Source organism: Mustela erminea, chromosome 7, assembly GCF_009829155.1.
Source record: "Mustela erminea isolate mMusErm1 chromosome 7, mMusErm1.Pri, whole genome shotgun sequence".
Lineage (NCBI taxonomy): Eukaryota > Metazoa > Chordata > Mammalia > Carnivora > Mustelidae > Mustela > Mustela erminea.
In genome coordinates, this window is record NC_045620.1 from 130,454,626 (window position 1) to 130,471,093 (window position 16,468).

The 16,468-nt window shown below is 38.0% G+C and overlaps 1 protein-coding gene across 2 annotated transcripts in view; it reads left to right on the forward strand.

The window, feature by feature from the left end:
• Window positions 1-16,468, forward strand: part of NBAS (NBAS subunit of NRZ tethering complex) — a 327,228-nt gene that overhangs the window by 49,570 nt on the left and 261,190 nt on the right. For both annotated transcript variants that reach the window (XM_032353267.1, XM_032353268.1), the window contains exons 10-11: window positions 2,081-2,219; window positions 9,604-9,672. In XM_032353267.1, coding sequence (XP_032209158.1) covers window positions 2,081-2,219; window positions 9,604-9,672 — 208 coding nt within the window. The remainder of the gene's footprint in view (window positions 1-2,080; window positions 2,220-9,603; window positions 9,673-16,468) is intronic.

Here is a 16,468-nt window from a genome sequence, read left to right on the forward strand (position 1 = left end):
TGGGTTCTGGATGACTGGAGAGAGTTGCAGCTTTGCTTCTGCCAACACAAGGGCCGAAAACTATGTCTACTTTTTAAATCTGAAAATTATATATGTCCCCTCCATGACATAGTAGTGCAGATTAAATAATGTCCAGTTCCTTGAGAAAAGAATTATATGTTAATGTAAATATATGTTGTACGTTGAGCTGAGGAAAGTTAATTATCAGAATCTGCTTTATCCTGGCCTTTTTGGGGATTTGTTGAATTCTCAAACAGTGTTTTTATTTTTATTATAATTACAGGTTACTAATTTTTAAAGATACGTTTTATGAATCACGTATTTCCTGTTTGAAAAAACATTGAGATTAAATTCAGAAATGTAGATATTCAGTTACCTGTTGCGTTTTTATTTATTCAGAAGACTGTTTTGTGTGTGTGTGTATGTGTATGTGTGTTAAGTAATCTCTGTGCCCCGTGGCTTGAACTCATGACCCTGAGATCAAGAGTCCCATGCCTGCTCCACCAACTGAGCCCCATTCAGGTGTTTCCAGGGTTGTTGTTGTTGTTGTATAAACAAATTGACTTAAAAAAATTTCTTTGTGGAATATTTGAAGTCTGTTCTTACAGACAATAGATATTGACTCCTTTGTGCCAGTCATTCAGTTTCAACAATCATTTCGTGGTCAATTTTGTTTCACAGATACCTATGAGATAGATAGCCACCCCCACCCACCTGTTCTGGATTACTTCTAAGTAAATCCTTTTGACATGCCAACCTTGAAGAGCCGTACAAAGTGTTGTTTTCTTTTACCTTCCAACTTCTATATAGAACCTGACGTTTTTTAAGGTTTGGTTTTATATGGGCATGGTCTAGAAAAAGGGAAAGGCTGACTTGTGTGATGGAGTGCATCCTCTTATAAAACCGGAACATGGTGATAACAGTACTATGTGTGTTTTGCTTTAAAAGGAGCTTGATAATTGTTTTCTGTCATTTGGAACAGTTGTAGTTCACATTGGGGGAGCATCAGATGCACAAGACCAGTGAAACCTGTGTCCTGTCTATTCCCTTACTGTATTGCCTCATTGTCATTGGGAACAAAAATAATTCACTGGTAACTGTAGTGCTTCCTTTACTATATTAGAGCTTTACTTCCCAACTTTTGTCTTTCTTAGATGGATGATTATAATATCTGTAACATAGTTCCCTGCCAGATTTAGTGAACATGACTTTAAAAATCATGACTGTTTTTGGTGACTGGTTAAAAATACTGTGTTGCATTCTAAGAGAGTAGATCTTAAAAGCATTCATCACAAGGAAAAAAAAATTTTTAAACTGTGTATGGGGTGGATATTAACTAGAGTTATGGTGGGGATCATTTCACAATATATACAAATTTTGAATCATTGTGTCATACACCTGAATTAATATATGTTATATATCATCTGCAACTCAGTAAAAAAAAAAAATCATGGGTTTTATTATTATTGTTTTATTATTATTAATTAGTTTGTGTAGTGTCACAGAGCCTTTGAACTTTTAGTATGTTAGACTATTTGCCGTCTTGGTACCTCCTCTCTAGCTGCTAAGGAAGTAGAACAAATAGTAAACAGATCATAATGTACATCTAAAGTGTTAAATAGTCTTGTTTCAGTGTAGTTAGACCGCAGAGTTGCTCTCCCAGCAGCCTTTGCTAACACCTGTAGCTGTATACAACCCACTGCTGTAACCAATAGATACCTGCCTGGGTGACAGGTCTGTGTGTTCAAGTTCACTGGTGTCGATACAGTTTTTTCAGTGTTCAGTGTTCAACCTTCAAACATTTTTACTCTTTGTAAAATTCCCATCTGGATTTCAGGTACTTGAATGCTTAAGCCTTCCTCTGTATAAGTGAAGGTGAAAATTCTAATTGAAAAACCATTTCCTTTTTTTTTCTTCTAATGAACTTCTATATTTATAGTTTATAGTAATTTTAGTATATATAGTACTTTTGCTTTACTTTTCTTTGGGAAGGTGACTGCTTCAGCTCTCCTTGTTTTGATGTTCTCTTATTCAGACCGCAATTTATCAGTTCTTAATTTTCTGGTTTTTTTTTTTTTAGACTTTTGCTGGTTGGTGGATGTGAAACTGCTGAAGCGGGCATATCAAAAGCTTCTAGCTATGGCCTGTCTGCCTGGAGAGTTCTTTCGGGATCGCCTTATTATAAGCAGGTTACCAATGGTGGAGACAGGGTCACTGCAGTAAGTATCTGGCATTTCACTTTGCGACTAGGCCTCAGGCAGGAACAGGATGAAGTACTTTGTCTCAGTGAGGAAAGCGACTTCATGTGAAATTTTAGTACTTCTTTCCAATATCAGAGTTATCTAAAGTGTTTTTGGTTTCACTTGCTTTCATTTTTATTAACAGCATTGGCAGATATTAGAAAAAGAACCTAACAGGAATCCTGTTACTTGCATTTGCTTATTGAGACATTAATGTTTATTCAGCATTTTTTATGGGCTGACAACTGTCTTGACTCCTGCGGTGTGTATTAGCTCCCTTAACTCTCATGACTTCTTGGGGTAGGTATTGTTACTAGCCTGTCTATTGATGAGGGAAGTAGAGTGTTTGTTTAGTAACTTCCCTGGGTCACCGAGCTAGTAAGTGGCAGAGTCAGAGTACAAACTCCGGCACAAGTTCCCCTGTTCAAGTTGTTTACTACCATGGCACACTTGCTAATACTTTGGTTTGCATTCACCTGGTTGACACCCAGCCTTTCATCCCTTTGTTCTGTAGCAGAGCACTCTGGTATGCTGTAATAGTCAGTATAGGCTAGGTTCTGCTGTGATAATCAAACCATCCCATGAACAGATGTAAACTCCTGGTGTTTCTGTGGGTTACCCTATAACCATTCATTCCTTATTTGTGGCGAAGTCTTCTCTTGGTGCCATGACTCCCCTGGACAGTTTGTTCCAAGTGATGACTAGAGAATCCACACAGGCTGGCAGCCTCTTGAGGTTCAAGTATTTCAGTTAATAGGAGGGGAAAGGAAAACACAACTTAAGTGAATATGTCATGTTGTTTTTTCCTGCAGTGAATGTATTTGTTCTATTATTTTTGTTTAAAATGCACTGATTTTAAATTAATCCTCTAAAACCACAAATGGTTAAAAGTTAGGTATAAAAAAGGAAATAATGAAGAAGTACTTTTTTTTTTTTTTTAAGATTTTATTTATTTATTTGAGAGAGAGAGAGAGAGAGAGCATGAGAGGAGAGGGGTCATTGAGAGAAGCAGACACCCTGCTGAGCAGGGAGTCCGATGTGGGACTCATTGTGGGACTCAATGCGGGACTCAATGCGGGACTCAATCCTAGGACTCAAGGATCATGACCTGAGCCGAAGGCAGTCGCTTAACCAACTCAGCCACCCAGGCGCCCCTGAAGAAGTACTTTTAAAAAGAAATCTTAAGCAATGACTGAAAGCTTCATTCATTTTTTTTTTCTTCAGCTTTTGACATATTTTGAAGTACGTGATTGTGAATTTAACCCAACAAAGTAGGGTTTGTTTTTTTTTTTTAATTAGCTCACCTTACTCGTTTTTATACCACTAGATCTTATAACCGTTTGTATTTCTGCATGAATTTATTTATTTATTTTTTTTATTATTTTTTTAAAGATTTTTATTTATTTATTTGACAGAGAGAAATCACAAGTAGATGGAGAGGCAGGCAGAGAGAGAGAGAGAGAGGGAAGCAGGCTCTCTGCTGAGCAGAGCGCCCGATGTGGGACTCGATCCCAGGACCCTGAGATCATGACCTGAGCCAAAGGCAGCGGCTTAACCCACTGAGCCACCCAGGCGCCCCTCTGCATGAATTTATAATTGAGGACTGTGCTTTGTGCTTTTCCTTCCATGCTTTACCCGCCTATCCATTCTAGATCCTGCCTCTTCTCCTGCAGGGTGCAGGGAGGAGTCCACATTGAGTGTTAGTAGCCACACTTCACAGAAAAGGAGCCTAAGACCCTAGAACTAAAAATAGGGGAACAGAGGTGGAACAGATCTTGTAGTCACTGTTGAGTACCTTTCCCCGCTCCCCATTGAAATTATATACAGATCAGTGGTCCTGTCAGATTTATCTCTGATGATTATCCCATAATTCATAAAAAGGTAGGAGTTGTTTATACATATTAAATATACTATTTCGCTTTTGCAGGGTTAGTCCTGTTTCTCTCTCTGATTTAATCCATACCCAGCTTGTAGTTTTTTCTGTGATATCCGCCAGGGCAGATCTTGGAGTTTGAAATTGTTTTGGCTTTTGAATCAAAGTGTGATGTCTGCAACTTATTTTTAAATGGTTAGTCAAAAACATAATTTTTAAGTTTTATTTAAGTAATCTCTACACCCAACACAGGAATTGAACACATAACTCCAAAATGAAGAGTTGCACGCTCTGTGACTGAACCAGCTAGGCGCCCCAGTCAGACCCATAATTTAAAAGATGTGTGTACGCACACAGAGATAAAGCAAGCGTGGCGACGCGTTCATAACTGGTGAGCCCGAGCGGAAGGCATACTGGTGTTTTGTTGTGCATTCACTTCAGCCTCTCCATAGCTATGAGATTTGTCAAAATTAAAGGTTGAGGGGAAAAAAAAAGAAAGAAAAAAATAGGTAAGTGTGGAGAATACAAGGAGAGATGAAGTAGGCAAATGGTGGAAGTCCATTTCAGTACAGGATAACAGGGCGTGTTTGTGACAGAATGGCCTGGGAAAGGAAGAGTCCCGGAGTATGGTCGCATACCGTGAAACCTTCCTTCACCTTGGCTTGATTCTCTTGTGCTTTCACTTTGCTCCTCACTCAAGTATTAGAATCTGCTTTGCTATGGTCCTTCTCTCTCCAGCTGAAGCTCCGGGATTGCAGTCTCTTAGAAGAAAATTGCCTGTGCACTGACAGAATAAGTGGGGAAAAACATTAAATTGCAAACTGAATGCTTGGCTGTATGATTAATTTCTTCAAATGCCGCAAGTGTATTTTAATTACGTTAGTGGCTATTAAATGTGTCCCGCTGCTAAACTTACAGTCATTCTGCATAGCCTGCCCCTGCCTTGAAGTAATTTGAATTACAGGTTTAGTTCTTTTGTCTGGTGGCAGATACTGCCCTCATCAAACTCGTTTGCTTAAGGTTGCTATTGTGTTGGGTGGATATTGATGAAAAAATGCTGCTGACATATACATTCTAGTCTCTCACAAGGCTGCTAGGTTGTAAAAAGGGACTTTGCAAGATTCAATATGTGCACTGACTAAAGTTTCCAAATTAATGTGAGATAGTTTTATTTATTCATTTGTTCAACATTGAATCACTGCTCTGGTAATAGGAAGGTAGCATCCCTCAAGGGCTTTTACTGTACTGGAGGATGTAGCCATATCCACAAATAGGGGCAGTACACTGTAAAGTTGCATTCTCTATTTCAGTAACTGGGAGAGAAGAGAGAACCCAGATTTGGGAGTCAGAAGTCTGGGATTGGAATTCTAGTTTTTCACTTAACACTTGTATAGTAAGGCTTTTGACACAAATAAGCTAATATATGTGAAGACCCTTGGTAAGCCATAAAATGATCTCTAGTGTTCATTATTATTATCTGTTTGTATTTTTAAGACCAGGATTTTAGAAAATATATAAAAATGAACAAAACTTAATTTTTATGTTATTGACATTGCTGCTTTTTGGGTGAAGGATGTTTTTGTGGGAAGAACACAGGCTTTTTGGAATCCTGTTTCCCTGCGAAATCTCATTTCCTTCAGAAATTAGAAATAATCAGAGAAATGTTTTCACAGGATCCCACCCCCTTCCTGTGTCTCTGTCTGTACACGGTACCTTTTCTCTCATTTTTACACACAAACTGTCTTTGTACCAACTAAGACAACCCATCTGTTTGTCCTCCAGATCTCACACTCTTGCTTATTGATATTTCTCCTGCATCATGAATTTTCCAGTCGATTAGATTTACCAGCATACAACATGCTTTTATTTTTCCATCATAAAAACTATTTATTTTCATTTGGTTTTGGGGGATTTAGACCCCGCTAAATCCTGTTACCACCTCCATTTATTTCCCTTTCTTCAACATGTTCAAGAGCTGCCTGTATTTGTTTACGCTTCCTCTTTCTTTTCTCTCTTGAATTTGAATTAACTTATGTGGGAATTTACCTCCCTCGTTTCACAGAAACTATCTTGGTGATGTTATCAGTGCCCTCCAGTATTTTACGTTTATCAGTTTTATTGGCTTCCTTCTTTTGTCTCTCTCTCTCTCCCTCTCCTTCCCTCCCTCTGCTCCTTCCTTTTATTTATTTATTTTTTTAAAGATTTTATTTATTTATTTGACAGACAGAGATCACAAGTAGGCAGAGAGGCAGGCAGAGAGAGAAGGAAGCAGGCTCCCTGCTGAGCAGAGAGCCCAGATGCGGGGCTCCATCCCAGGACCCTGAGATCATGACCTGAGCCGAAGGCAGAGGCTTTAACCCACTGAGCCACCCAGGTCCCCACTCTCCTTCCTTTTAAAAAAGATTTTAATTTATATATTTGAGAGAGAGCTAGAGAAAACACGACTTGGGGAGAGGGAGAAGCAAGACTCTCTGCTGAGCAGGGAGCCCAGTGCCGGACTCCATCCCAGGACCCTGGGATCATGACCTGAGTCAAAGGCAGACGCTTAACCATCTGAGCCACCTAGACGCTCCGGTTGGTATTCTTTAATCCCTGCTGATTGCTTTTACAAAAATCAGTTGATTTTCCTTTTTCCCTTTCTGTTCTCTTCCTTTTTAAAATTGTGTTATTGCTACGTGGGCAAAACTTGTAATTTTTGCACGTTAGTTTCTACCTTATCCTCACCTTTCTTTAGTCTTCCATGTCCGTGTCTTTTACAGAATGCCGTTACTTCTTTTGTTGAAATGTCCCCAGTCATCACTGGGTTGGATGAAACTATTTTCTAGTAGATGTGGTTTGGTTTGTTTTTTAAGATTTTATTTTTAAATAATCTCTACACCCAACGTGGGGCTTCAACTCACTACCCTGAGATCAGGAGCTGCATGCTCTACTGGCTGAGCCCGTCAGGTGCCTCTCTTTTAGTAGACGTTCTAAGAAGGTCTAAAGGGTCCTTAAGTTCTTGGATCTTCAAAATTGTTGTCTAATAGCCTGAATATTTGAAGGAAAACGTGTCTGGATATAAAATCCTTAGCTTACCATTCCTTTCACTGAACTTAAAAAAATAGCCACTACTCTATTATTGCTTTACTTTGTCTGTGGAATTTGAAACTTCTCACTTACCTTAAATTATTTTCCCTACAAAGGGAAACATAGAAATAACATACAAATGTTATTTGGCCATTTTGCTTAGATTGCTTTGAGGATTTTTGTTTTCTTTGTGTGAAATTTAATAGTTTTCCTGGGGTATTTCTTGGAGTTGATTTTTTTGGGAGGGGGACTGATTTTCTCAGGTACCCCTGCTTGCTCTTTCAATGTATAAATTCATATCTTTTTCTATGTCTGGTGAGCTTTCTTAGATGATAACTGTGACAATGTTTTTAGAGGGATGTTATATCCCTTGGCTACCTTCCCTTGTCTGTCCTTCCCAGGCCCTGCAGTATTTTTACAGTCTGCTTTTGCTCACCACCAGGCCTTGTGGGGACATGGGAGTTGGAAGGAGCAGTAGAGATGACAACTGGGACTTGTGACTTTTGTTTTTCTACTTAAAATTATTTTGAAGTTTGGGTTATCTTCAGTCTTCAAGTTAAGTTGAGGGCACTTTTTTTTTTTTTTTTCCCATTTATTTGAGAAAGAGAGTACGTGTGTAATTGGAGAGACAGAGATAGAGAGGGAGAAGCGGGCTCCCTGATTTGGGGCTCGACCCTAGGACCCTGGAATCATAACCTGAGCTGAAGGCGGATACCCAACTGACTGAGCCACCCAGGCACCCCTGAGGCCATGTTTTCTTGTAGATCAACAAGTCTTTCTTCCTCTCCCTCCCTTCCTTTGATCCATCAATCCATTCATCCATCCAAGTAATATCTGCACCCAACATGGGGCTTGAAACTCATGACCCTGGGACCAAGAGTTGCACACTCTACTGACAGAGTCAGCCATGCACTTCATATTTTATCTTCTTACTCTTTTTTGTTGGAGGAAATATTGGAAGATAGGGAGCTAGGCCATCACTAATGGCTTTAGCTACTTCGAAGTTCTAGTAGGGAAAATTTTAACCTCAACAAAACGGCACTCTTTTTTTGCCCTTTTCTCTTAAGGGAAAAATTATATAATATAAAATCCACCCTTAATCAACTTAAAGGATACAATTCACTTGTTATTGAGTACATCGACAGTGTTGTGCAACCACCACCAGGATGTAGTTCCAGGGTATTTTCATCACCCCAAAAGGAAACCTTACACCTATTAAGGTATGAAACCCCTGATGTTCTTCCATCCAGCTCTTGGCAGCCACTAGTCTGTTTCTGTGGATTTACCTGTTCTGTTTCTTACAAATGGAATCATGAAATATGTGACCTTTTGTATCTGATTTCTTTTATGTAGCATAATATTTTGGAGGTTCATCCAACTTGTAGCATATATCAGTGCTTCATTTCCTTTTGATGACTGCACGTATTCCGTTGTGGGGATATACCACATTTTGTTCATTCCTTCTTTGATGGTCATTTGAGTTGTTTCCACTTAATAGTATTGCTGTGAACTTTTGTTTGATATAGTGTTTTTGTTTAAATACCTGTTTTTCATTCTTTTGGGTATAAACTTAGGATGAAATGACGGGGTCAAATGGTAGTTTCATGTTTAGCTTTTTGAGGAACAATCAAACTTTTCCCCAGCAGTTGTACTGCTTGATGTTGCCTCAGTAGTGTACTAAATTCTCTGCAGTTCCAACAAAACTTGTTGTTTTCCATTTCTTAAATTATTGCCTTCTCCCCCTCTTGCTTTTGTAAATGTATCTCTTAAATCTAAAGATAAATAGTCTTGTGTTATATTATTTTGAATACTGGTTTCTAAATGTTGATTTTTGGGGGGGTATTTTTTAAGCATAGGATCAATTCCTTATGAATGAAATTTCTACTAGAAATTTTGACTTTTCCATAATGATGATGGGATAAAAATGATAACCTGGGGGATCTCATTTGAGAAGAGCTTGAGTGGCTTCTAATTCACATAGATTGTAGTAGACTTGTTATGTGTGCATTTAAAAAACAAAACATTAAAAAAAAACATTTGAGTATGGGTGTATGTTGACAAATTTACCATTTGGATTTCTTTTTTCCCAAATAAAAATAGAGTCTCACCAAGATCTTGGACACTTACTGATGATTTTCTCAACTATTCCTTTTTTTATTTTTAGATTTTATTTATTTATTTGTTGGGGAGGGAGGGCCAGAGGGAGAGGGAGAAGCAGACTGCCCAGGATCGCCAGGACCCTGGGATCATGACCTGAGCTGAAGGCAGAGGCTTAACTGACTGAGCCATCCAGGCTCCCCTATTTTCTCAACTATTTCTTAAAGTACTAGGTTTGCTATAGTTTGCATTTCATGTTAAAGGACTTTTTACAGTGAAAAAGCATTCCATTAATTCTTCTTTGTCTGATGTGCATTTATTTTGCAGGTACCAAAGACACTGGGATTATTAAGGATGTTAAGTGTCAAGTTTTATAGTCGCCCAGGACAAGAACAGGTAACTCATCAGCTTAACCTGTGCTTCTCAGATATTTTCATCCTGAGTACCTTTAAAGGATAATTGAATGAACCTTGAATATACTTCATCTGGATGTGTTCTTAATTGCATACTATGTGGGCATATATGTAAGTAATAATTCATGGGACTGTTTGCTGGAATTTCTGGGTTTTACTATATATCATTATCTCAATAAGGAGACTTAAAGAAAAAAAAAAGAATGAACCTAGTCCTTTTAAATCTGGGTTTGTAAGCCAAAGAAATCTCCTGGGATCATTATATTATCTGAAGTTTTTTGTTTTACAATACTTGTGAATTTTGTATCCTTGTCCACAACATATCCTTTTCAGTTTGTTTTGTTAATTAAAAAAAAAAAAATCTGAGATTATTGAAGATCCTAGAAGAAACAAGCCCTGTTGATTCTGGGCTTCAGGTACCATTGTTATATTGTTTTTTCCTCAGTAAGAGATGAATGGCTCTGTGGGAAGGATGTTTGTCGGTTTCATCCTGATGCGAGTGAGACACTCAGGAGCAGCCTCTGCGGGCGAAGGTTCTATTAACTCTGTGTCTGGCTCTTGCAAGAGTCTTGGCCCATATGGAGGCATCAGATCATTCTCTTCCCGTTTTGGGGAGAACCGGACAACCTCATTTTTCTGTTTCTTCAATTTTTTTTTACTAACGCGAAGGAAATCATCAGAAAATACAGAAACCATAAGAAATAGGATGAGCATTTTGTTGCTGGGTTTGTATTTAATATATTTAAAATGTTGAGTTCTAGTTATTTCTCTGCTCTTGACTTCAGCTAAATCCTATATTCTGAATTGGTTTGGCATGCTATCTGTAGAAGCAAGCAGTACCACTACTGTTTATGTCTGGAAAGTCACTTTCTTGTTGAATCCCGTATTTTGTACTAATTTTGCTGTTAGCATTCTCTACTGCCAGTTCGTGGGGTTTGTTTTCATTTTGCAGATGAAGAAACATATGGAAGATCAAGTGACTTGGCCTCTACCTTGTACTTGGTTCTTTGGTTTTTCTAATTTACTGTGTTGCCTTTGTGGGTCTGTTACCAATTTAGTGCACAAGAGTGTTCCTTTGCTTTTTCTCCCTGCATCCTTTCCCTGGCCTCCTTTTTTTTTTTTAAAAGATTTTATTTATTTATTTGACAGAGAGAGATGACAAGCAGGCAGAGAGGCAGGCAGAGAGAGAGGAGGAAGCAGGCTCCCCGCCGAGCAGAGAGCCTGATGTGGGGCTCGATCCCAGGACCCTGGGATCATGACCTGAGCCGAACACAGCAGCTTAACCCACTGAGCCACCCAGGCGTCCCCCCCCGGCCTCCTTAATACTATTTAAATGACTATCTTTTTTTTTTTTTTTTTTTTTGTATTTTTAATTTAACTTCTAGTTAGTTAACATAAAATGCAATGTTGATTTCAGGAGTAGAATCTACTCCTAAGTTACTGTCTTTAACAAAATTTAAGGGGCTCACTGTGTTTTTGTTTTTGTTTTTTTAAATTTTATTTTGTTGACTATAATAAAACAATAACATGTCATTTCAGTGTTTATTCTTTTTTTTTTCAATCAATCAGCAAACTCTTCCTTTGAGCCTGGGCATAATGTTAGAGCAGAGAATAAATAGGTGAATAAAAGGTATTGTTTTTCCTCAAGGAGCCCTCAGTGTAGTGGGGGAGAAGGTTAGAGAAGCGGGGAAATAGCACAATATTACATGTTTTCTGACCCCTTCTGTCACATCATATGAAGTACCACTGAGGTGTGGAAGAGGGAGCCTTTCATTCTGGAGGGGATAGTTGATTTGGAAGTAAGAGTTCCTCATGCAGAGGGAGGAGCTCTCGGTGTTTCCAGGCTGGCAGTATCATGTGGCAAGTTCTGGAAGGGTCAGAGAGCAGCACTGGGACTCTCGTTGGCTGGGCTGTGGGACCCACAGATGCTCGCTGTTTGTATTTGGTGCTTATTTCACTTGGACCAGCGTAGCTGTAGTACGTTTAGAACAGGAATTATTTGGGAATTGCTACTCATGCGTCTCCTTTGTATTATATCCTGTGTAATTGTTAGATACTATGTTTATTAGTTGATTTGGGATATTAATAAGCAAATGTAACTATTCAACCAGTGTAGAAAGACCATTTAAAAAAAAACAAAACCTTTTTACTACCCAGGAACTTAAGTTGTACGTTGCCTTGACCCTACTATTGGCAGTTCTCTTGTGTGGAATGTGGCTTTTTCTCCTCAATCAGAGTACCCTCTGTGATTGAGCACAAAGGAGACGCAAACAACTCATTTCCTTATATTTTGATCTATCTTAATGGCACATTGTACCAGGATCCTTAAAAAGATGTTATGAAATTAGTATTCTTAAATCAATGCCTTCAGTAAATATCTGAATGTTACGTACTATCTTATTTGTACCTCATAGTGCCTAGCCCGGAAAAAATTATGGGGGATAGATTTTTTTTTTTTTTTGCGCTGTAATTGTAGAGCTGAAAGGCCTCATATGGCTTATCTAATAATTTCCTATTATTGTGAAAGCTTTCTAGCTTATATGTACTTTTACATGGTCTCACAGGAAGCTTGCATTATTGGCATTATGATGCCTATTTTATTTTAATTCAAATATAGTTAACAGTGTGTTATTTCAGGTGTGCAGCATAATGACTAGGCAATATTATCCATTACTCTGTGTTCATCATCCGTGGACACTTTAATCCCCTTCACCTATCTCACATGTTTCCTGCCTCCCCACCTGCCCTCTGGCAGCCACCAGTTTTGCTCTGTATTTAAGAGTGTTTTTGTCTCTTTTTTCTTTGTTTTATTTTTTAAATCTCAAAAAGTGAAATCATACAGTATTTTGCCTTTCTTTGACTTATTTCACTTAGCATTATATCCTCCAGATTCATCCATGTTGTTGCAAATGGCAAGATTTCATTCTTTTTGTGGCTGAGCAATATTCCAACATTTACAATATACCGCATCTTCTTTATCCATTTGTGTATGGATGGACGCTTGGGTTGAGTCCCTAGCTTGGCTGTTTTAAATAGTGCTGCAGTAGACATAGGGGCGCATATATCTCTTTGAATTAGTGTTTTCATTTTCTTTGGGTAAATACCCACTGGTGGAATTATTGGATCACATGGCAATTCTATTTTTAATTTTTTGAGGAATTTCTATACTTGCGTTTATTTCTGGGCTCTGTATTCTCCTCCATTGATCTATGTGGTTTTGTGTGTCTGTGTGTGTGTTGTTGTGTGTGCGCGCACGCCCGCATGTGTTTGCGTGTGCATGTCGGCACCATACTGTTTTGATTCCTATAGCTTTGTGTTGAACTCTGGGATTGTGATACATCTAGTTTTTTTTCTTTTTCAGGTTACTTTAATTATTTGGGGTCTTTTGTGGTTCCATGTAAATTTTAGGATTATTTGTTCTAGTTCTGTGAAAAATGCTGTTGGTTTTTTGATAGGGATTACATTAAATCTGTAGGTTGCTTTGGGTTGGGTAGTGTGAACATTTTAATAATATTGGTTCTCTCAACCCATGAGCATGGGATATCTTTTCATCTCTTTGTGTCATTGTCTATTTTTTTCACCAGTGTTTTATAGTTTTCAGGGTACAGGTCTTTTACTTCCTTGGTTAAGTTTATTCCTAGGTGTTTTTTTTTGTTGTTGTTGTTGTTCTTGTGTTGTTTTGGTAAATTAGATTGTTTTCTTTTTCTTTTTTAAGATTTTATTTATTCATTTGAGAGAGAGAGCACAAGCAGGAGGAGAGGCAGAGGGAGAGGGAGAAGCAGACTCCCCACTGAGCTGGGAACCCAACATGGGGATTGATCCTAGGACCCTAGGATCATGACCTGAGCCCGAAGGCAGAAGCTTGACCATCTGAGCCACGCAGATGCCCCAGGATTGCTTTCTTAACTTTTCTTTCTGCTACTTCATTATTAGTGTATAGAAATGCAACAGATTTCTGTATATTTTGTATCCTGTGACTTTACTGAATTCATTTATCAGTTCTGGTAGTTTTTGTGGATTCTTTTGAATTTTCTATATATAATATCATTTCATGTACAAATAGTAAAAATTTTTTACTTCTTTCTTACCAATTTAGATGCTTTTTATTTCTTATCTGATTGCTGTGACTAGGACTTCTGGTACTATGTTGAATATAAGTTGCGAGGTGGACATCCTGGTCTTGTTCATGGTCTTAGAGTAAAAGGTTTTCAGCATTGGCTATGATGTTCGTTGTGGGCTTTTTGTAGATGGCCTTCATATGTTTCCAAATAACGAGCTGCTGGTTGTTTGCCATATAATATTATCTTTCAAAGAATATATTAAAAGCTATATATGTTCTTCTATAAAGAATATTGGCTTGGACAATTTTTTTTTCCCAAGGACTTTCTCTTTCCTACAGACTTTTGCAGTGTTTCCCCCGCCTCTGCTGCTCCCAGGTTTGTTAGCCATGCTTTTGAGAATGATTGATTGATTGATTTGGGGGGGTCAGACTTATAAACCATAGTGGGCAAGAATATCTACTGGACTTCTTGAGGGCAGAGGTTTATGTTTTGCTGGTTGCTGACTCCCCAGAGTGTAAAATGGTGCCTGACACGGGATATTGTATTACTGAGTTTATTCAATAAATAATTGTTGATTGTTGGAAGGGCAGGGCTTATGAATTCGCCTTTAAGGCTCCGTAGTAATTCAGAACACTTTCAGTGTATGCACTACAGTTCAGTACTTTAATTTTTATATAGCTTGTATATTTGAAAGGTGTAATGAAATAGGAAATCTCTCATTTTTAATTGTTCTAAGTAGATGATATGCAGAGGAAGAAAGTTAGGTAATTTAAACTGATCTCAGTATAAAGATCTGATATTTAACATTTAAAAGAATTATGGTTTTAGAAAGGACAGTTAAAAGTTTTATTGCAGTGTTTGAAAGCAGGCACAATTCCACTCTAAATATTGCTGCCAGTAGTAGAAGGCTTTAATTAGTGTTTTTAATTAACAAAAGATCAAATGGACGTTTGAGCTAGTGGTTTAATAAATGAGAAATAGAGGTGGAAGTTAAAATCCTGTTGGTATTATTAGTTTCAGTAGTATTAGTATTGCATTACCATGCAAGAGAATCAATGAGGTAAGAGGAAAGTACCTTTTGAAAAGTTTTGAGAAGAGATTTGAGACAGGGAGGTAGATAGAATTGATAATTAAAAGGGCTATAGATTGATTTCTGGTGGAAGAAGACCATCTACTGTGTAAATGGTCTTGGTCAACCAGCTTACTTTGTCCCACGTTGCCTACCCAAGCAGATAACAACATACCAAGTAATTATTTAGTGAGACTGCCTGTCAGTGGCTACTCACAGTACAGAGTAGACTAAAGCAGGTAGTGATAGTCATCATTTTCTTTCTCTTTTTATTTGCCTCACCTTTATTGAGGTATAATTGTAAGATATTTAAACTGTACAGCATGATGATTTGGTATATGTGTACAATATGAATGGATTGTCCCCCGTTGAAGTCACACATTCATTACCTCACATATTTACCTTTCTGTTCTGTGTGTAAGGATGTTTAAGTCCTACTCTCTCAGCAAGTTTCAGTTATAGAATGCAGTGTTACCAAGTGTAACCATCATGTTATACAGTAGATCTTCAGAACTTCTTATAACTGAAGTTTCTACCCTTTTACCCAACTTCTTTATACTTCCTCCCTCCCCCAGTCTTTGTAGGCAACTAGTTTCCTACTCTGTTTCTAGGAGGTTTTTTTTTTTTTAAGATTATACATAAGTGATGCCACGCAATATTTGTCTTTCTGTGTTTGATGTATTTCACAAGCACAATGCCCTCCACGTTCATCCGTGTTGTCACAAATGACAGGATGTCCTTCTTTGTTTAAGGCCAAATGATTTAGTGAGACTGCCTGTCATTGTGTGCGGTCCACATTTTCCCCAGCCTTTCTTTCTTTTTCTTTCTTTTTTTTTTTAAGATTTTATTTATTCATTTATTTGTCAGTGAGAGAGAGAGTACTCACAAGCAGGCAGAGTGGCAGGCAGAGGCAATGAGAGAAGCAGGCTCCTCGCCGAGCAAGGAACCCGATGTGGGACTCAATCCCAGGACCCTGGGATCATGACCTGAGCCGAAGGCATTGACTTAACCAACTGAGCCACCCAGGCGTCCCTCTCCCCAGCATTCCTTTTTGATGATAGCCATCCTAACATGTGTGAAGTGATACCTCATTGTGGTTTTGATTTGCCTTTCCCTGATGATTAGTTGAACACCTTTTCATGTACTTTTTTGGTCACTTATGTGTCTTTTTTTGAAAAAATATCTGTTCAGATGATTTCTTCCATCTTTAAATTAGATTATTTGGGGTTTTTGTTAGAGTTGTTGGAGTCCCTTGTGTATTTTGGTTTGTAATATCAGATATTTGATTTGTAAATATTTTCTCCTATTTCCTAAGTTGTCATTCATTTTATTAATGGTTTCCTTTGCTGTGTAGATGTTTTTAACTTGATGTAGTCCTGTTTGTTTATCTTTGGTTTTTTTGACTTTGCTCTTGGGGTCGAATCCAAAGAAATCATTGCTAAGACCAGTCAAGGAACTTATCCCCTGTTTTCTTATAGGAGTTTTAGGGTTTCAGGTCTTATGCTCAAGACTCATCCAGTTAGAGGAGATTTTACTATATGATGTACATTAGGGGTCCAGTAGCTATCCATTTTTTTCCAATACCATTTATTGAAAGAGTATCCTTTCCCCACTGTGTATTATATTGTTGGCTTCTTCATTATAAATTA